The 22,154-nt window shown below is 40.7% G+C and overlaps 1 protein-coding gene across 3 annotated transcripts in view; it reads left to right on the forward strand.

Moving 5' to 3' along the window:
• The window catches only part of XRCC5 (X-ray repair cross complementing 5), a 96,193-nt gene that overhangs the window by 41,168 nt on the left and 32,871 nt on the right, over positions 1-22,154 (forward strand). For all 3 annotated transcript variants that reach the window (XM_033428018.2, XM_049711892.1, XM_004262743.4), the window contains 3 exons: positions 2,601-2,797; positions 11,253-11,346; positions 12,822-12,891. In XM_033428018.2, coding sequence (XP_033283909.1) covers positions 2,601-2,797; positions 11,253-11,346; positions 12,822-12,891 — 361 coding nt within the window. The remainder of the gene's footprint in view (positions 1-2,600; positions 2,798-11,252; positions 11,347-12,821; positions 12,892-22,154) is intronic.

Consider the following 22,154-nt stretch of genomic DNA (forward strand, 5'->3'; position numbering starts at 1 on the left):
ATTACTGACTTATGGGTGATGACACTATTTGAAAGAATTGCCTGGAATTCAGAATTCTTTTCCCAAAAATGTCACTTGGATATCACAGAATCTTCCAGAGTATTTGCGAAGTGGTCTGCTATGTTGGGTGTTGGATTTCTGCTTACATCTTTAGGGCTTTGTAAGCTGTTTTTGGTATTTTATTATTACTTTTTTTTATAAATTTATTTATTTATTTTTGACTGCATTGGGGTCTTCGTTGCTGCATGCACGCTTTCTCTAGTTGCGGCGAGCAGGGGCTACTCTTCGTTGTGGTGCGCTGGCTTCTTATTGCGGTGGCTTCTCTTGTTGCGGAGCACAGGCTCTAGGCGCACAGGCTTCAGTAGTTGTGGCACGTGGGCTTAGTAGTTGTGGTGCACGGGCTTAGTTGCTCCGCGGCATGTGGGATCTTCCCAGACCAGGGCTCGAACCCGTGTCCCCTGCACTGGCAGGTGGATTCTTAACCACTGCGCCACCAGGGAAGTCCTGTTTTTGGTATTTTAATAACTGACCTGAAGGTGAGCGCTGTGAGTCGCGAACTATGTATTAGAAGGTTGGGGCAGATTCACAGGGTTTGGGATCTTTGTGGTTTCCCCTTTTGCTTTACATTAAACAGGCCTAATGTCATTGATGCTCCAGGGAAAGTAGAGTAATTAGGGAAAAGAAAGCAGGAGTCAGGCTCTGAAACAATGAATTTACTAGGAGAAGGAAGGCTTGGGGTTGGTCTCTTGAAATTGGGAGCAGAACATGAAATTTCTAGAGGAAATTGCTATTTAATACGTACCTCAGGGTTTTCTGAATTTGTAGAACATTGACTCTTTGATGACATTTACTGTTTAAGCCCAAGTATCTTTATTTTTTTAGAACCAAAAAGTCTAGCTTCCATTTTTACAGGGTACGAAAACAATCCATGGAGTAGTTTAAATCATATACCTTGTGATATGAAACAGTAATTTTAAAATTGCAGGAGCTATTCAGCTCCATTTTTTTCTTTCCAATTACTAACATATAAATTGTTCAAAGGTGGGAATAGGAGCCTTGTTCTCCAACCTAATTTTGGAATTATCCGCTAGCAAGGGGAGTAAAACATCAATGAATTGAGAGTTTCATTTTTTTTCTTTTTTTCTTAACGGTTATCTCATTTTTTTATTACATTCCTGCACTTCTTTTAGAATACTTACTTTTCTGGGCAGATAACACTACTGCCAAGGCCTGGTAGTCTGAAAGCAGTATCAGTGATTGAATGGGAGTGGCTTGCGGTCCGGATCTCCACCTGTGTGAGCAGCGGAGAACCTGCCCTGGCCTTGATCTTGGCCCCACTCCTGGTGCTGCTTCCTGACACCTCTGTCACCTCTTCTGTAGAGTTCTGAGAAAGAGCGCTTTATTCACTCAGCCAGTACCTCTTAGGTGCTTATCATGTGTGGGGTGCTCTTTTCAGTACTTGGAATTCAGCAGTAGACAAGACAAACAAGATCTCTACTTTCAAGGGGTAAGTGGAGGTAACAAACAGATAAACTAAAAAATTGATGAGATAATTTTAGATAATGATAAGAAATATAAGACAAGTTTAATGATAGAGAATGACAGAGTGGTAACATGGGGGTAAAGGGCTCCTTCATACGGTGTCAGGGAAATCCTCTCAGAAGGGATGATAATTTAGCAAAGAACAGAATGATTTTAAAAAGGGCCAGCTCTGTTGAGATGTAAGGGAAGGCAGAAGAGGCTGAGGGAGCGTTAAGCACAGGACCCAAAGTCTGGAGTGAGCTGGCATGTGCGTGAAGCAGGAGGAAACCAGTCTAACGGGGCGGCTGGGTTGAGCAAGGAGGAGGGAGGCATGCAGGGGCTGTGTTAGGGTTGACTTTAGGATATGGAAAGGAACTTGTGTTAAGATGACTTGAGCTACAGTAGAGCCGTGAAAATGGATGCAGGGAAACCAGTTAGGAGGAGATTGTGGTAGCCCACATGAGAGGTGATGGTGCCTGGACAAGAGTGGTATAGTGGAGATGGACAGAAGTGAGTAGATGGGTGGAGAATAGCGCAAGCTCGGCACTCGGGGGAGTTTTGGGACAGACCAGTAGTCTCATCTCTTCCACAGTGTTCATCCTGGGACTCACTGAGCATGGGCACCTCCCCTTTAGCATCTGATTCATCCACCTTAGGTTGTCTTCTAAGGTTGTGCAAGGGAGAAAGCACAGCATGCTGAAGGGAGGTTAAAGGATTATAACCAAAAAGTTATCATTGCAGATTGTCAGAGGCTTTTGGAATTGCATCTCAGGGAACCTCGTATATCCTCCAAGTAGTCAGAGCAGTGGCCTCTTTTTATGAGATGAGGCTCCTTTCCAGGAGGGCTTCAGCTGACGGTGCTGCTAGGCTTAGATCTGTTTTACAGTTACTTTTAGACATTACCAACGTCCTGCTAACCAAGGCGGTTCTGGGTCCACCCTCTTTGCTGTCTTTTACATATGGTAGGAATCCCATAACCCTCCCAAATTAAAGAATGAGGATCCGTGATCAGAAGAGTGTAATGAAGCTGTGTGTGATGTCTACATCTGCGTTTTAAAATCCTTATGCCTTTTCCACAGTGTCTGCTGCACAGAGCTTTACACCCCCAGGAGCCTCTGCCCCCAATTCAGCAACACGTTTTGAATATGCTGGATCCCCCCACTGAGGTGACAGCTAAATGTCAGGTTCCTGTCTCTAAAATAAAGACCCTTTTCCCTCTGACTGAAGTCCTCAAGAAAAAGGACCAAGTGACTGCTCAGGACATTTTCCCAGATAAGTGAGTAATCGATGGAACTGTGTGTGACGCTGGAACACAAAGATTGGTTGTGGTCTTAGAGGGGCTGTGGCATTAAGGGTTGCAACCTGGGTTTGTGGAATCACAAAGGTGGGAGGAAGAAACCTTTTGCTATTTGAGCCTTGCATTGGAAATCCTGGTTTCTCACATCTGTCCACTGTAGATATATTTTATCCTTGTGCACCTAGAAATTAGAGCTACCTTTGGGGTTGTTGACTTATTGATCAGCATCAGATTCTTGATGAATTATATATATAGGAAGACAAACAATCTTTGAATATCTAAGACTGAATTTTAACATTTTTAAAGTAAAGGGCTGAGGATGAGAGGAGAGGGGTAAAAGTCGTAAGGTTTTTCGTTTTGGAGGTAAGGTGTCAGGAGAATATCGGTGAGATTTTGGGAGGGAAAATGGGAAGGAGAATGAAAAACCTGGCCCTCGTTGTGCTGTTACTGTGTTGATGTGCTTGGATATACCATTAGTGAGGTGTAGTTTAAGGATTGTAAAATAGTTTTCATATCCCTAGATCAAACTCTCAGGTAGCTATTAAGTGTTTTTTCCCCACATCAAGTCTGTTTAGAATTATATCAGTTTCCATTCAAAGCAGAACAAAAACAAACCTTAAGAAGCTGTTCTTATCCAGAATTATTTGGGTGTGTGACATTGATTTTACCAGGTTTTGGTTTTATTATTGGTGACTTTTCCTCCCAAATCAAAATGATCTACTCATTTCTTTAGGTTGCATTCCAAGATCCAGTTTTAGATCACAGTTTTTTTCCTTTTTCTTTGATTTCCTTCCCACGGCTGTGTCTGTATTGACAAAGTAAAACTTGTATTTGTAAATACCCCATTGGACCAGTATTGAGTAATTTCCAGAAACCTTCAATTTACAGGGTTCTGTAAATTGTTAATTTAGTGAATTATCTGCCAAGTTGAAAAGACAGGTTTGCATTTTCGGTGGCTTTTTAGAGGTTAATACCCTAAACTTTGTCAGAATTGGGGGGAAAAGAAATAAAAAACAATCATGGGATTGAAAGATTCTCTCATGTGCATTTCTAACACATCCTGGAGGCTTTTATGTTTCTTTTTAGTCTGTCATGCCTTCTTCTACATAGGAAGACTGTCAGTAAAAATCTACTTCTGCTTCCCTCATCTACCTAGATCCCTCTGGATTCATATCTTAGAACAGTTCAGTAAAATTCTGAGTCCTTTTCTTCCCATGACAGCCTTGCCTTAGTCTCTTCTGCAGTCACATGGCTGTTCCCTCTCTGTGTGTTAAAGCTCCAGTTCATGATCTTGATCACCTTCTGGTATTGTGGGAAAGAAGTAGGCCGTTTTCTCCTCCTCCTGTTGATTAAACTGTAAATTAGCTGGTTAAAAAAAAACATACCAGCTAGACCCAGAAGGCTGTTCTGTGATTTGATCCCTGCTGTGATTACACCTTCAGCCCTGTTCCCGTCTCTCACTTTCAGGAAGCTTGAGCCTGCCAGGCTTCTTGTTCTCTGCCCCCATAATGGGTTTGTTTTGCCACAGAGCCAAATTAGCTGTGGGGGGCCGGAGAATAATCTTGCGCACACACACCTACGCACACCCCAATTCTCTACTCTTCCTTCTCAGAAGTCTTAGTTTTTAAGAACTGCAGAAATGACACATTTAACAAATATTTATTGAGCACCTCCTATATTCAAGAATGACTGAGTCCTTCTGCAGGGTTCTTACAGCCACTCAATTTTTGTGATAAGGCTCCAATCAGCTTTACAGGTGGTCTCCCTAAGGGAAAGAAAGATTGCTAACAACCAGCTATGTTTTTGTGTATATTCAGCATCCCTGTATCCAGGGTACATACTTCCAGTATACAGATGAGGGGCTGAGATGGGGGGGAGGGGCAAGTGTCTGTTCAGGAAGTGTCAGAGGCCAAGGAAAGACCTCTGAGCTAGGAGTCTCTAGTTTTCATTCCAGCTTTTTCACTCTTGATCTAATTTTGTTTAAATAATTTTACCTTTATGAGAGTTCCTTCATCTAAAAACAGGCTCATCGTAAGAGACATTGTAACAGTAAAATCACAGATATTAAAGGACTTTAAACTATTTGGAGTGAAGGCAGTAGTCAAAACCCAGAGCAGTAATACTGTCATTATCAATAAAAACACTGAATATTTGAGAAGATCTACTATTCATGCTGAACCTGTTCAGTCCCTAGTGTTGAAGTGATTTCTTCAGTTCAAGAGGGTAAAAGCACCATCTCACACTGCATTCCAAAAATGCACTGAATATTACCCTTATCACAGAGAAGCATCGCTTCCCTTAATGTTGCTGGACACCCTTGAAATGAAAGTATCATCTCTTGGACAGAACTTACATGAGAATAGGGACATCTGAGGTCTGATCCTGCCTATGGAACTAATATGTGATCTTGATTTCTTTTTATCTCTATATGCAAATAGTGTAAAGTTTTCTACTTTTTTCAAGTCCCCTAAGACCCCAGTCCCTACTTACTGTCAGAGACCAACCTCACCTGGTTTTACTGGCTAAGACTTCAGACTCCAGGGTCAAGATAGTGTGAGTTGGTCCCCTTGCTCTGCAGTGTGACCTTAGTTGCAAGTTGCTTATCCTCCCTAAGCCTCAGTTTCCTCATGGGTAAATAGGGATAATAGGCATATCTGTCTCATAGAGTTGTCATGCAGGTTAGTTGAGTAATATATGCTGTTCACTGTTCACTGTTGTCACCCTAGAATGGCACAGTGCCGAACACATAGTAAGAATATAGTGTTTGTGAAGAGATGATTTACAAAATCCTAGTCCTGTCCCTAGCACATTTTCAACAACTACGGCAGTGGCGACGATCATGATGGTGATTTCACAGAGAAAACAGAGGCCAATAGGCGGGAACGTCTCCGTTTTCTGGCCCATCTTACCTAAAAACATATCTGTATGGCATCTGCCTTTACTTCCTTTTTTCCTGCCTCAGTGGAAGAGGGTACCTCATCCTGTCCCAAGTTAATCCTTTCACCTATGTCCTGGGATGCTATTTCTGTCCCATCTGGTACCTCAGTCCACTGATAATTTCTTCCTTCCTTCTGTATCTTCAGCTTCTCGCTCTGTACCAACTCCTTTCCCTCCACACATTAACATTTTATTTCTTTCCTCTAAAAGAAAATGAAGTAATCCCCTCAGTTTCCTCTCTCTAATTACTACCTGTTATCATCATCTTTCCTTCCATAGCCAGGCTTATTAGCAGAAGAGCCTATACTGCTTCTTTTCCTAGCACTCACTGGCTCGGCCTTCTGCCCCCACCACTGCCCTGAAACTGGTCTTCTAAAAGACACTAACTGGGCTTCCCTGGTGGCACAGTGGTTGCGAGTCCGCCTGCCGATGCAGGAGACACGGGTTCGTGTCCCGGTCCAGGAAGATCCCACATGCCGTGGAGCGGCTGGGCCCGTGAGCCATGGCCGCTGAGCCTGCGCATCCGGAGCCTGTGCTCAGCAGCGGGAGGGGCCGCAACGGTGAGAGGCCCACGTACCGCAAAAAAAATAAAATAAAAGACACCAGCTGCTGGATTTACTTAAGCGTGGCAGTCCTTTTCGGTTTTTTGCGGTACGCGGGCCTCTCACTGTTGCGGCCTCTCCCGTTGTGGAGCACAGGCTCCGGACGCGCAGGCTCAGCAGCCATGGCTCACGGGCCCAGCCGCTCTGCGGCATGTGGGATCTTCCCAGACCGGGGCACGAACCCGTGTCTCCTGCATCGGCAGGCGGACTTGCAACCAGTGTGCCACCAGTGAAGCCCCCTTTTCTTTCTTGACCTCTTTGTGGCACATGACATTGTCAGTTATCCTTTCCCTCTTGAAACTCATATGTCTTCCTTAACTTCAGATTCTCCAGATTTTTCTCTCTAAACCTTTGACAGGCTCCCTCTCAGATTCCTCTGGGGGCTGCTTTTCTTTCCCCACCAACCTTAAATGTTGATGTTTTGTAGGACTCCTCCTCTGAAAGAGCTGACATTTATTGGACATAGGTATGTATTATCTGTTTTCATCCTTTTGGCCATCTTATGAAGTAGATTCTTTTATTCACTTCATCTTGAAGCTGAGGACACTGAGGCTTAGAGGAGATAAGAAACTTCCTCAGTATCACAGCTGGTTAAGCGATGGAGATGGATTTAAACGCAGGCAGTTTGACCCCAGAGCTTACACTCTGAACGATTATGCCAGACTGCACATCCTAAGACCTTTATTATCAATATTTCACATATGGGTCTCCAAAAATAACTAAAAATCTTGTCTATCCTAATATACTTCCATCTTATCCACTGGATCTTAAGTGTCTACAGATAACTCAAGTTCAGTATGTCCAGAAGTGACTTCATCACCTTCTTTCTCTTTCCACACTCCTTTCAACCCCCTCTTCATGCTGTGATTCTCTATTTCAGTGAATGACACCTAATTTCCAGGGAGTCATCCCTTTTCTTCACTCCCCACATCTAATTGGCTTACCAAGTTGTATTAGATTTACCTCAAGTTCACTCCTTTTGCTTCAGGTTAGTACAGTGGCTAATAGCATTGATTTGGATCAAAACCCAAGTATTTCTTTTTTAATTTTTTTTTCTTTTCATTTATATATTTATTTATTTTTGGCTGCGTTGAGATACGCAGGCTTCTCATTGCGGTGGCTTCTCTTGTTGCAGAGCACGGGCTCCAGGTGCGCAGGCTCAGTAGCTGTGGCTCATGGGCTCGGTAGCTATAGCTCGTGGGCTCTAGAGCGTAGGCTCAGTAGTTGTGGCACGCAGGCTTATTTGCTCCGCGGCATGTGGGATCTTCCCAGACCAGGGCTTGAACCCATGTCCCCTGCATTGGCAGGCAGATGCTTAACCACTGTGCCACCAGGGAAGTCCCTCAAGTATTTCTTTTTAATAGTGGTTAAAATTGGCAAGTTGCTCTGTGCCAAGTTGTGATAACAAATACCTGCCTTTTAGGAGGCTGTTTAGGAGAGTGGTTAAAAGTCCAGAGTTGGCTGTGGACCCCTTACTGAGTGCTTTAGACAAGGTCAGGCCCTTTTGAGCCTTGGTTTGCTTAATTGTAAAGGGACAATAACAATAGCTGACTCATGTGCTTGGCTTCGTGACCGATGGTGAGTTAGTTCTTACTAGCATTGCCCACTGCCATTGCTTTTATGTAGGTTTCATGTTAGCCTGCTTTACTGAGATAACCCCTTGACTGATTCCCCTAATTCCAGTCTTAGCCCCTTCCCATCCATTCTGCATTCTGCTATCTGAGTGATGTTTTTAAAAACAAATCTGATCACATCACTCCCTTGCTTAAAATTCTTTAATGCAGTGATTCTTAATCTGTGTGTGTTTGTGTGTGATGGACCCTTTGGATAATCTGATAAAAACTGTGAACCTTCTCCCCAGGAAAATGCCCTAACATAATAAACTTTGCATGTAGTTTTAGGTGGTTCACAAATTCCTTGATGTCATCCTTGGATGCCTGATTAAAAACCTTTGCTTTCATGGCTTTCCATTACCTTCAGCTTAAGACCAAATTCTGTTACACAAATGAGAAAACCCAGATAAGCAGAAGGAAGAGAAATGTCTGTCCAGCTACCTGGAGAACCACTTTCTTTCCTCACAGTTTGTGTCTACAATTTAGATATTTTCTATCCTCATCTCTCACTACTTCCCAGCTTGCACTTCATGCCCCAGCCCAACACAGCTACCTGCTTTCCTCTCAAAGGGATATGTTGCTTACCACAATATTTTGTTAATTGCCTGTTTATATATTTATCTTTTTTATTTGGCTGAACTTCTTGAAGGTGATGATTATTAACTTTTATATATTTAGAATCTAGAGCCTAATTTAGGGGTCCACACATAGTAAGTATTAGGTAAATGTGTGGCTAAATAAATGAATTACAAGATTTATACTCGGGCTTCCCTGGTGGCGCAGTGGTTGAGAGCCTGCCTGCCGATGCAGGGGACACGGGTTCATGCCCCGGTTCGGGAAGATCCCACATGCTGCGGAGCGGCTGGGCCTGTGAGCCATGGCCGCTGGGCCTGCGCGTCCGGAGCCTGTGCTACTCAACGGGAGAGTCCACAGCAGTGAGAGGCCCGCGTACCGCAAAAAAAAAAAAAAGATTTATACTCATATATGAACAAAAAGGAGAAGAGGAGAAAGAACAACAAATTATCCAGGGTCCCAACATCCAAATGCAGCAGCTGTTAACATTTCTGTGTCTGCTGTGACCTTGCATGGATAATGTGTACCTTCCAGAGCTCAGCTCCCTCATAGATAATTTGGGGATGAGAGTCATTGTGCTTCCCCACTTCAGATAGACATTATGAGTTTAATATATGTAAAATTCCTGGGCCTCCCTGGTGGCGCAGTGGTTGGGAGTCCGCCTGCCGATGGCGGGGACGCGGGTTCGTGCCCCGGTTCGGGAGGATCCCACGTGCCGCGGAGTGGCTGGGCCCGTGGGCCATGGCCGCTGAGCCTGCGTGTCCCGAGCCTGTGCTCCGCGGCGGGAGGGGCCGCAGCGGTGGGAGGCCCGCGTACCGCAAAAAAAAAAAAAAAAAAAAAAAAAAAAAAATATATATATATGTAAAATTCCTAATTAAATCCTGTTAAATGATTCAATCTTGAGATTATTAAACATATTAAATTTTCACTACTTTCTGCTATTTTCTGGACTTGCCTTTACCTGCCCAGTTCTGGCGAATTAGTATATATGTCTCCTTATTCTTCCTTCCCTAGAATCTTATTTGGGAGGGTTTAAGAAATTGTTCATGTGATTCTACCTTGTATTCTCACGGAACTTAGCATAGTGCTTTGTATGTTTAATGCCTCTTAATACCACTATATAAGTTAATTTGTATTTTTGGAAGAGAATAGGTGAATAGTTGATATGGTACTTTCTGTTGTAGTGTTCTCCTGAGGAACAAACTGAAGATCAGAGAGAACAGTAACTTACTAGACTCTAAACTCTAGACATACAAAAATTAATACACAGTCAATACCTTCAAGAAGGTGTAAGATTCCAGGGCTAGCCAGTGGCAAAACTGAGACTAGAATCTGGGTCTTTTTCCTCCAAATCTTCAGCAGTACCATGTTGTCTTTCTCTTGGGAAGAACCGGCAAAGGTTAACTGAAGTGGCTGTGACTTTTTTTTTTAAAGAACTCAAATTCTGATAGAATTTCATGCTGCCTCAGGTTTGTGCGTTTTCCCTCCATTTTTGCACCAAGGCTTTGTGTGTTTATTTCTTATTCTCCTTGAAGGAAAGGGCTCTGAATGACTCACCCGTTATCTCTTGTTTACTTCTCAAAAGGAAGAAGGCAAGTGGTGAATGGGAAAGATGTCAAGTAATAAAACGTAATTCTTGTTTGTAAGGCCGTAATGATTACTTTAGTTCTTTCATCTGGCTGTAAGAGGAGATTCATTATTGAAATATCATTGAATAAGCTAACTTAGGTCTTACTTTGCTTTATTTTTAGGATAACCTCTTCAAGCCTCACTGTTTGAAAGTTGGGCTTTTGAATAAAAACATCACATTTAGAAATAGTTACTAATAGTACTCTTAGTTACTAATTTCCCTTCTCATTCAGCCATTTCTTGATAGCTGCTTTTGCCCCAGATTGATTATTTGTCTGGGAGAAAAATCTTCATAATCTCTTGTGTTCAGCATCTTAAGGGAGATTATGGGCAGAGTCTTTGGATTTTTTTTTCTCCTTTGCAATTGACTTGACCTCCTTTTGACTTTAGGCAGGCTGTTAAAGCCTGCTTGTTACTTGAAGCAAGATGTTTGATATACTTCCTCTTTCCCTTATCACACAGATGCTTTTGGACTCTGTTAGCATATTGCCCAAGACAGAATTAGGTTTATAAAGGCACAGATTAAAAGTTTTCTTTTGAAAGTGGTTTTTTATAGTTTAAGACTTCTCTAAGAGCAAGCTCTTGCATGTTTGAGGATTGTCTAGTAAGTTTTGACAGCTGTAAGTAGAAGCTTATAAAGCTCTCACATACACGACGAAGAAGACAGGTTATTAGACACAAAGGTCTTCTATGTACATGGAAAGCTAATAGCTATCAATTCTCAGGCAGAAACTAGCAAATAATAACTGAAGGGTAAATGGGTTTCATACTGAAATGCTAAGTTTCCATTATCTATGCTTGCAGTTTCATCTTTTGAAAGGGCTTTGTGATGCAGCTGCTAATTCTGATTTCCCTACTGCTGGAAACAAAGCCAGGGCTGCTCCAGTCACGCTGTCAGGGGTTCAGAGGGTGGGAAAGGGAGGCAGCCGTTTGTAAAGGAGGACTAAGTGCAGCTGCTTATTTTTGAGTCTTGAAAAATAAATTTATACTTTTCACATTAGCAATTCTGGGTTTTGTATTGTTTGTTCAGTTTTAAGGGGAGAGAAAAAAAAAAAACCCAAACATTTATTTCTTTTCCAGCCATGAAGAGGGACCCACCTCTAAAAAACTGAAGACCGAGGGAGATGAAGCCCACTTTAGTGTTTCCAGCCTGGCTGAAGGCAGTGTCACCCGTGTAAGCAGAACTTGTCGGGTGTGCTCCCCTCTTTCAGGAAGGTTGGGGCTTGGGGAGATTGCATCAATTTTTGTTAGTCTTTTAACGTAGCACTTTCCTTGGTCCTTTCAACATATAAGCCATACATGTCCATCCCACACTTTTTCCTTTAATTATTGTCAGTGAATTACCTATAGAATTATTTATATTGATATATAGTACATAGAGCACTATATAGTATATAGAGTGTGAAACATCACTTTTGTAGAGTTTTTTTGGTAACTTCATTTTGCAGCTTTCTGTTTAGTCACAATGGTAGGATAAGTGGGGGGGGGGTTAATGATACGAGTCTTAATCTCCAAGTATGTAAGCTTTAAGAGTATAATTCTCTTTTTTCTAATATACAACTTCATAACAGTTTTCACTAGTTTAGGATTTCCCCAAACCAGGTATCCTTTGACACTTGAGATCTTCTTTATTTAATGGGATGGTTTTTGGAACTTGGAACGTATTGCCTTGTTTTAAGTGGCATTATTTTGAATCAGTGGATCTTAAAAATTGTCCCTTACTACTAGCCAAATATACTAGGAAGGATAGCTAGCCCTAGGGCATACCTTTTCCCCACCTGAAAAAGTAATGCTCTCAGAAAAACTGAATGTCTGAAAAATGATTTGGATTTTATTTCAATGTCTTGTAGTAAAGGAAAAAACATCATGACCTTATTTATTCTGGGAGCTTTTCTGACTGCTATATACCAGAGTTGACTGGAAACTTTAGTACATTTTGTACCAACATTTCCCAGCCATTGTAGAATCCCATTGTCTTCTCCCCCTTGAGCCGAACTTAAGCCCTATTAAGGTTGGGATCGGAAGGTAAAAGACATAGGTATGATCAGAAAGTGCCGTATAGTGTGGCAGAGCTTTTCTTCTTTGAAACTTTGCCACCTAGCACTGATTTGCTTTTACTCTGGGGGACATGTTTAGTTTGGGCATGTTTGAATAGTCTACCAAAACTTCAATGCCAGAGGGTCAGCAGCAGCCCCCAGGAAGGACAGTTCAGTGAATTAAGCATCAGGCTGTTATTTCTCGTGTCATCTTAGTGGAACAAAGGTATTCCGAACTGACCCTGCACTGCAGAATCCTCCCGTTCCTAATTGGTTGGGTGTCAGGAGGGACAGGCAGTCTGCACATAAAGCCTTCAAACTGGGCCGCCTGGTGCTGGGTGCCTTGGGTCATACTTCTGACCCATCCGGAAAGAAGTCAGTTTGCATGAGGAGAGGTAAGTGAAAATACGGACAGAGGACAGCCCTTTGACCACAGGAATCCACTAGCTTTTAACAGATCCGTAGAAATGAAAATGAACAGAAAAGGGCCTTCACTTTGTCTTTGCCTCTATTTTATGAGAACACACTTATTACATTAAGCTGTCTTGTCTTGCCTGGGTGCTGCCAAAAAGAGAAGTGACCTGCAGTTTCATTGTCTGTGGGTGTGTTCTAGGTTGGAAGTGTGAATCCTGCTGAAAACTTCCGTGTTCTAGTGAGGCAGAAGAAGACCAGCTTTGAGGAAGGTAAGAGATGTGCTGTAGGCTTTGCAGCTAAGGAAAAGTGGTTAATTAGGTTAACTGATTTAAGCCTAGACTAGTAAGTGTCACCTTTGGTCATAATGCCTTATATAGCCGTTTTCTTTCCTGGTGGATCTTTGGGACTGTCCCTTGTTAGTAAGCTCACCGAGGTAACATTATGAGCACAGGAGGGTAAACTCAGCACAGGGCTGCTAAACAGAGACGAGCTAATTTGTAGGTCTCCCTGTTAAGAAAACTGGGGGCCAGAATCTTGGAGCTTTTAGTTCCACTTCAGTGAAATCCTTTGGGAATAAAACGTTTTTGTGTCATATCTTCCTATTTTCCGAGACATATAATTTTTGTTCTCTCCTAAGAGTTTCAGCCCCTTGACAGTAATCTCGGAAAGACCTTACTGCTGCCCTTAGATTTGATCCTTCTGAAATTGACCCTGTCCTCACATTTTTCTTTTCAGATATAACCTAGAATTCCATTTAGGCTTGAGCTGATATTAAAACAGCTTTGAGAGATGGATGGAGGGTCTCAGACTGACATTCATTCACTTGATTGCATTCAGGTTCCTGTTCATTCACCTTTAATGAATGGCAGCTGGCAATTGTAATCCTGCAGTTTTGTGTATATAACAGTATTGCATTCATTATTGCTACCCAGGGTCAGGACTGCGAGCTGCCTTCTCTGAGTGTTTATGTTCATGTGTGCACAGAACCTTCTCTTCCAACTTCTTGGCATTTGGGGGGAAATGAGTCCTAAATGCCTAGAAACACTACAGCTCTTTAATCATCTATAGTACCTAGCGTAGGTCTAGGGGCCTTAGCGCTTAGAGTGTGAGAATCCTAGCAAGATGCCTAGACTTCCTGTGCTGTTGCCCAAAGGCAGTTATAACCAGCTGAGAGCATATAATCTGCCAGGCCAAATCTTGTTGGTGGGAACACAGAGGCCAAGCCCATGAGAATTTCCTGAGGAAGACCAGCTCCATCCTCATGGTAATCTGCATTCTTTTAGGTGGGGTGTGTACATTTTGTGTTCTGAGAATGGGGAAGAGCTTTTTGCCCTGTTAAAGACTGACGTATAGAAGAAAACCTTGAGTTTTAACATAAAACAAAACTACATATAAATAGAAGGAGGAAATCTAAAATTAAAGTGACAGCTTCCAGAAGGATTGGGGGAAACAGTACTTCAGAATTTCTCTCCTTCTAATACTGGGTTAATCAAAGGAGGCTTTCACAGCATTGAACCTGTCTTGTCTCTTAGGCTGCATATGTGACTGTGTGTTTGGAAGGGGGCAGAAACACCGCTGTGACAAGTCAACAAACTCGGTCATCTATCATGGTTGTTGTGTTTTTGAAGACAGATTGAGGCCTTCTTATCTTGTGATGATATGTTATGGATTACATCAGCCAAAGTCAAAGGTCGTCCCTTTGGAAGTAATTGGTCTTCCTGGTTGGTGTGGGTGTGATCTCTTCAGGGACCTAATGTAGCATCATCACCATTATAAAGGCAGCCTACTAGTTAGTTCAGGTCATTGTGCTGGCATCTACTCTTTGTCTCGGTTATTCCACACAGCGGTCCTGCAGAGTCACGTGAGCAAGTGGAGAAAATAGTAGAGCTCCAACAGCTGGTGTCAGAATTTTCTGAAAAAGAAAGTTATGTTTATTGGGAAAATACTTTGATAAGTCTTTGGGGTAGAGACTGAGTCTGTGTCCCCAGGCTTGGTTGTTGGCCAGTGCTGGGGTTCAGAGGAGGGGGAAGCTGCTAGCACCATAGAAGTGGAAAAACTGGAGCTAGTTCAGGAGGGAAGGGGGTGAGGAGAACAGGTAAGAGGGAGAGGAAGTGAATGAATTTATGTAAGGGCACAGCGTTCTGCAGTACGTTCCCAGCTCATGACTGCAGATACTCGGTGTCAGTAAAACTCTGGAATGCTTGGCTGGAGTGCTCCATCTGGGGAAACTGGTGAGGAGGCAGTTTGGGGTCTGAAAGTCCTTCAGGCAGAGCAGAGAAAGCTCCTGAGAGCACCAGAGGCCAGAGTCTAAAGAGGTCATGAGAGAGTAAATTCCTGAGAATTTGCTTACATCTTAGGAAAACAGTGTTTCTCCTAGACTAATTGGGGATTTAAAGCAGTCTTGTGAAAATAACAAGGGCAAGTGGCCCCTCGATGGCATATAGATTATAATAGGTATTATTATTCCCATTTTATAGGTGGAAAAACTGTAAAACTGGAAGAAATGAACTTCCCCTCCAAATCACACAGGGATTCAAATCCATGTCTCCTTCAAATACTGGATTTTTCTACCTAGCAGTACTATTTCTCCTGATTCCTAATGCCTTCCTTTCCTACACGCTTCTTTGTTTAAACATTATAAGGTCAAGCATCTCAAACCTTGTGCCCATAGATAGGATTTTTGATGAGTAGACGGTTCTTTTCTGTTGAACGTGACTGCATGCTGGCACGTTGTAGTGCTGTGATGGTGGATGTCCCTCTGTACCTCCATCTGGGACTTATCAGTCAGAGATCTCCAGTGACCTCACAAAAGCAGACTTTCTGCAGAGCTGCAAGAAAATGGGACTGCCCACTTGTTAGCAACTAGTTCTGTTTCATGGTCCTAAATTGGCTTCCCTTTTTTGCTTCAAGCTCCAGAAATTTTGTTTCTTCATTACTTTTCTACCTTTGTTCTTCTACTTGGATATCTCTTTGCTAAGCTCTTTGTGAGCCAGGACTCACCTTGCAAGCCCAAAGTACCCCTCCAGACTTAAAGCTGCCTCCCTGATATTGGCCTTCTAGAGGCAGAAGCCCTTCTCTTCTCTCTAGTGTATCTGTTTTTTAAATTCAGTTGCCAAAAGCATGATTAATATTAGATAGTTTTACCCTTAGTTAGAACTTGGCCCTTTCACCTATTGTTACAAACTAAAATATGGGTGTAATTCCTTTTTACCTGTACTAGTAGCAGAGTCATACTGAGAGTATTGTGACCCTATGCCCTTGACATCAGCAGTAGGCAGCTACACATTTTCTTATCTAGTTTTTGGTGTGAGGGATGTTTCTTGTCCTACGATTATTGGCATAGAGTAGATAACACTGAACCCCAGGAATGTGTTCTTTCTGGCTGTTGATGCTTCTCTAAGATGTCTTTGATTCTCAGGTGTTCTTCTTTTTCTGGTCCCTTTCTTTCTCCCTCACTACCCACCCACTCTTCTATTACTACAGCTTTAAAATAGAAAATTCTTGATCACAGCTGTATATATAATAATAATCATCGCTCAGTTGTGAAAGTGGGGTTGTTTCCCTCACATAGTATTCGTAAGCACATCAGCACCATCATCTGTGATGTCTGTTGTGTGTAGAAGTGGATTATTGGAGAACCTGAGTCCACAGAGTTCTCAGAGACTCCTCAGCAGTGACAGGGTGGCAGAGCTCTGTTCCACCAAGCTGAATTCACAGGAGCCTGATTGGTTGAAAAGCCAACCTGTCAAGAAAAGGCATCCTAAGTAGAAGTGGTATGGACTCCTATTCGGGGTCTGTTATTTAACATTAGATTAATGTGCAGTGAGTGTAATGTGCACACATCCGTTTGATAGATGATGATGACTTTATTCTGTGGCTACTGAGATATTTCATTTTTCTCACATCTCTTTCCTCTCTCTCGCTTTGTTTGGATCACATCTCATCCTCAAGTCTGCTGCCTTTGTTCTCTAACCTATCTTATTCTCATACATCAAACAACATCCTTTCAATTTCAAAGGACATTTCTTAAAATTCACTTCTGCAAGATCTCCCAAAATTAGGCAGAACGTTATTACCACAATTAGTAATAAAGTTATATTATTCAGCAAAGTCAAATAGATAATTTTTTTCAACTCTGTGGGTAGAGCAGTTTACTTACACACATTATATGATTTTCTGCCATGAATCAAGCCTAACCTGTGGATTCTCAAGAGTTGGGATCTAGGAGAAGTTTCGTGTGTGTGTGTGTGTGTGTGTGTGTGTGTGTGTGTGTGTGTTGTGTATTTTCTCTTTTTAATGGTGTATTCATCTTGGCTATGGATTACGTAATCCATTAAAGCTCTTTCCAGATAAACATAAGAAGATAAAAATATGGCCTTTATTATTTTGCACAGAGCTGGTAAATTTAAGAAAAATAACCTCCGTTAAATACCTTGAACGTCTTGAAAGAAGGATACTAAATACAAACAGAAGTAAAATTTTAAGTATCTTTAGCTGTATGAAAGTTTTGTTTTGTTAACAGTTTGACGTACTTTCTTAGTCCTTTCCCAAAAGAGCAGTGATCCGTCTACTCACAAGAGAGAAAATACATGATTACATATTCTAGAGGTTTAGTCTATACTTCTATATTTTTTATTAACTATCTTGTTCTTCACTGGCTTTCTTTTTAACTTGTCTAGTTTTAAATTGTTAAACTCCAGAACTTGATGATCCAGGCTTATTTTACACCTCACTTATCAATGACAAGTAGTCTCATTTGAAAACAAAAATCAGTTTATTTGGAATTGTAAAGGATACCTACTAAAAGGGTATGTTATTATTTGACATGGTAATTGTGTGTCAGTGACCCTTAGGGTCTTGTTCATCTTCCGTGTGGCATGGATTGAGGCCCAGAATAGTTGAGATGACTTTCCACGGATTATTGCAAATATGCAGTCAGATTCCAGAGAGCCAGTTCTTGGCCTCTTGTGGCTTAAACATCTTCATTGGTTGCTTACATTTCATTAGACAGCACAGCACAGCTCTGAAGCTTACATTTTAATATAATAAAACTCATTAACCAAATAATTAAAATGAAATCATTGAAATGAAGACAAAAAGAAAAAATAAAAAAGACATGGCATAGAAATCAAAGACCGTCATATACACACAACCACTTTATAAGTAAGTGTTTTCAGTTTTCACAATTCTCCCTAAAAGGCGTCTGTCCATTCTTACTCAGCTTCTAGCATCTTTTCAAATTCCTGTCAATCTGTAGATCAGAATATCTCTAATTACAGAGTATGGCTCTTGTAAAATGCAGCCTGGCTGTCTGTTAAAAAAAGAGAGCGTACAAATCCTGTTTGCTATAGGTAAGCTCTCTGTGAGCACCAAGATTTCTTCCTGAGAGCATTAAAGGACGCCTGTATGTGATACACGACAGCATTTTCATTCTCCCAGTGTTTTGTTTTCTCATGCCAGGTGGTAAAGTTGCTTGCCTTAAACCTGCTGAGTATTTTTTTCCCTTTTTATGTTAAAAATAGAAAGAATATTTTTCCCTCTGGCTGAAAATTTGGAACTCATATGAATGCTTTCCCTGTGTCAGAACAGCTAGAAGAACAGAGTCCATTCAAGCCTGCATTTAACGTAGTGACCCACTGGCTTGCTTTGATGACCCGTGCCAGCTGCTGGAAACACGGAATTAAATGATGGGTGCTTTGGAGAAAGGGTGTGTTACCCAACTTGCTGTTGGAGTTCACCCTTGCAGGAAGTGCTAATGAGAATGATTTGTGAAGCAAAAAGCTGTTGAAGTACTTACTCACGGCAATTTGGTTTTTTCTTTATTGCCTATAAATTCATGGTGCATTCATGGTGCATGGTAGATCACTGTCATGCAGGGCATTGCACTTGGTTCTCCTTGAATTGGAGAATTGTCTTCACGATTGTTTCTTAAGCCCAGCTGGTTGATAAAGGAAACTGATTTCAGGTTGTGCTGATGTGCAAACTGCTTTCATCAATGACTTAAAGTGACTGCTTGTGGCAAACAGCAGAAGCTCTTAACCAATTAAGATGTTTAGGAAAGGATGTTAGGCTTTTGTTAAAATAGTAACTAATGGGCTGAAATGTGTTAAGAGGAACCTAGAAACAGCTTGGAGTCCCATTTAAAGGCAATAAAAGTATTTTGGTCCCCTCCCCCTTTCAAATTATAAGCGCAGGGCAAAAAGTATGCTTACACAGAAAGAAGTGGCAAGTATAATTTGGTACACTTAGTCCTGTCTGTTCCCATGTCTACATAAAATTTTTAAAATGGCATACTAGTTTCTTTGGTCAGAAAAGGGAGAGAAGTTTGGTTCAGATATAGAACACAGTTTCAGCAGGGCTTGAGAATATTATTAGTGTAGATGTCCTTAGACATAAATTAACTTTTTTTTTTTTTGCAGTTTCTTATGGACAGTTGCAGAAAAATCTTTAGTTAATAGTTATGATTAAAGACTCTGCTGTGGATTGAATTGTGTTCCCCCCAAAATTCATATATTAAAGCCCTGACTCCTCATGTGATGGTATTTTGAGATGGGGCCTTTGGGAGGTCATTAGGTTTAGATGAGGTCATGAGGGTGGAGCCCTCATGATGGGATTAGTGCCCTTATAAAAAGAGACACCAGAGTTTGCACTCTCCTCTTCTCTTTCTCGCTCTTTTTTTTTCTCTGTGATGTGAAGGTGACTGTCTGCAAGCCAGGGAGAGAGCCCTCACCCAAACCTGACCATGCTGGCACCAGCTTCCAAACTGTGACGAAATAAATTTCTGTTGTTGAAGGCAGCTAGCCCATGATATTTTGTTATGTCAGCCTGAGCTGACTAATACAGGCTCATTTTCTTTTCCTTTGTCAGATTAAACTGCTGAAATCCTGTATTTTATCTCTTTATGTCTTTTAGTGGTAATGAGATGCAACTCTAACACTCAAGCTAGTCACTGTATTTCATTGGTAGGCCATTGGAGTCAGGAGCCATTTCTTATATGAGAACTATCTAACTGTAATTCTCTTGCCCTTGGAATCTTGTAGTGTTTCCTTGGGGCATTGAGGATAAGATTTACTGTGTGAGCTTTTCAGCAGTTATTCTATAAAAGAAACATCTAGTGTCTTCTTTCTGTCTGTGGTAAATCTCCACAAATCTCTCAGTTAAATTGCACTTATTTATTGCCAGTTTTTAAATAGTTCATTGAAGTATAATTTTCTACTATAAAGTGTACTCATTCTAAGTGCAATTTAGTGATCCTTTATAAATGGAAAAGGTTGTACAGTCATCACCACAACCCAGTTAAAGAACTTTTCCTTCAACTCCAGGAAGTTCCCCATGGCAGTGTGTAGTCAGTTCTTTTTTTCCCCACCACCACCTCAAGCAACTATTTTCTGTCTCTATAGCTTTGTCTTTTCTGGAAATTTTACGTAAATGGAATCACTCAATATGCAGTGTTTTGCATCTGACTTCTTTTACTTAGCATAAGGTTTTTGAAGTTTGTCTATGTTGTAGCATGTATCAATAATTGACTTCTTTTTGAGCTGAATAATATTCAGTTTTAATGAATATGCCACAGTTTGTTTATCCACTCGCCAATTAATGGATATTTGGATTGTTTCCAGTTTTTAGCTATTACAAATAATGCTGCTATGGATATTTGCATACAAGTCTTTGTATGTTTTCAGTTTTCTTGGGTGGGAGTGGAATTGCTGAACCATATGGGAAGTTTATGTTTAACTTTTTAAGAAATAGCCAAACTCTTTTCAAAAGTGTCATACCATTTTATATCCCCACTGGCAGTGAATGAGGGTTCCACTTTCTCCACATCCTTGATAACCTTGTATTGTCAGTCTTTTCAGTTATAGCTGTTTTAGTGCGAATGTGTCAGTGTATCATTGTGGTTTTAGTTTGCAGTTTCTTAAAGACTGCTAATGACGCTGACCAGTTTTCATGTGCTTATTAGCCATTCATATATCTTCTATCTTGTTTATCATGTTTTTATTCTTCTATGGGCTGTCATATTGTTGTCATCTATAAGAAATCTTTGCCTAGCCCAAGTCACAAAGATTTTCTCCTGTGTTTGCTTTTGAAAGTTTTAGGCCTATAATTCATTTTGAGTTGATTTTTGTAAATGAGTATTTGGTAAGTGTGTAGGTTCATTGTTTTTCAGAGGGATAACTAATTGTCCCAGCACCATTTGTTGAAAAGACTGTCCTTTTCCCATCGAATTGCCTTGGCACCTTGTTGAAAATTATTTGACCATAAGTGTAAGAATTTATTTCTGTAGTCTTTAATTTAATTACATTGATCTATACCTGTCCTTCACTAATACATTGCTTTGTTTACTTTAGCTCTATAGTAAGTTTTGAAATACTGTATCATAAGTCTTCCAACTTCGTTCTTTTCTAAAATTGTTTTGGCTAATCTAGGTCCTTCACATTTCCATATAAATTTTAGGATCAGCTTTTCGATTTTTTAGGGATTTTGATAGGGATTGGCATTGAGTATATAAAATAATTAAGGAAGAATCTCCATCTTAACAATATTGAATTTCCTAATCCATGAACGTGGATTCTTTTTCCATTTATTTAAATCTTGTTTACTTTCTCTCCATAGTGTTTTATAGATTTTAGTGTACAAGACCTGCACTTCTTTTGTTAAATTTTTGCCAAGTGTTTTTTAATTTTTAATGCAATTGTGGATGAAATTTTTAAAAATTTATTTTTGGACTGTCTTGCTAGTATATAGAAATATTGATTTGCGTATATTGGCCTTATATCCTGCAGCCTTGTTAGACTTGTTTATTAGTTCTAGTTGTTTTTATATACTCGTTAGGATTTTCTACTTACAGGATCATATTGTCTGCAAATAAACTCAGTTTTACTTCTTTCTTTCTAACTTGTATGCTTTTAATTTCTTTTTTTTCTTTTTTTTTTTTAATTTTACTGGCTGGAACATCCAGTACAGTGTTGGCTTTCAGACTTTCACCATTAGTATGATGTTAGTTCTGAGTTTTCTCAACTTCCCTTTATCATCTTGAAGAAGTTTTCTTCCATTCCTATGTGATTGAGAGTTTTTATTGTGAATGAATGTTGAGTTTTGTCAGATGCACGTTCTACATCTATTGAGATGATTATGTGGGTTTTATTCTTCTATTTATATGGTATACTATATTCATTGATTTTCAGTTGTTAAACCAGCCTTGCATTACAGGGGTAAATTCCAGTCAGTCATGGTAAATAATCCTTTTTGAATGTTTCTGAATTCATTTTGCTAATATTTTGGTAGGATTTTTGTGTATATATTCATGAATGATACTTTTCTGTAGTTTTCTTGTGATATCTTTGTCTGACTTTGATATCAGGGGAATACAGGCCTCATAGAATGAGTTGAGAAGTATTCTTTCCTCCTCTTCAGAATTGGTATGATTTCTTCTTTAAACATTTGATAGAATTTGCCAGTGAAGCCTTCTGGACCTGATTTATTTGTGGGAAGCTTTTTAAAACTAATACAGTCATTTTACTTATGATAGAAT

The sequence above is a fragment of the Orcinus orca genome, chromosome 7 (genome assembly GCF_937001465.1).
Source record: "Orcinus orca chromosome 7, mOrcOrc1.1, whole genome shotgun sequence".
NCBI classification, from domain to species: Eukaryota; Metazoa; Chordata; class Mammalia; order Artiodactyla; family Delphinidae; genus Orcinus; species Orcinus orca.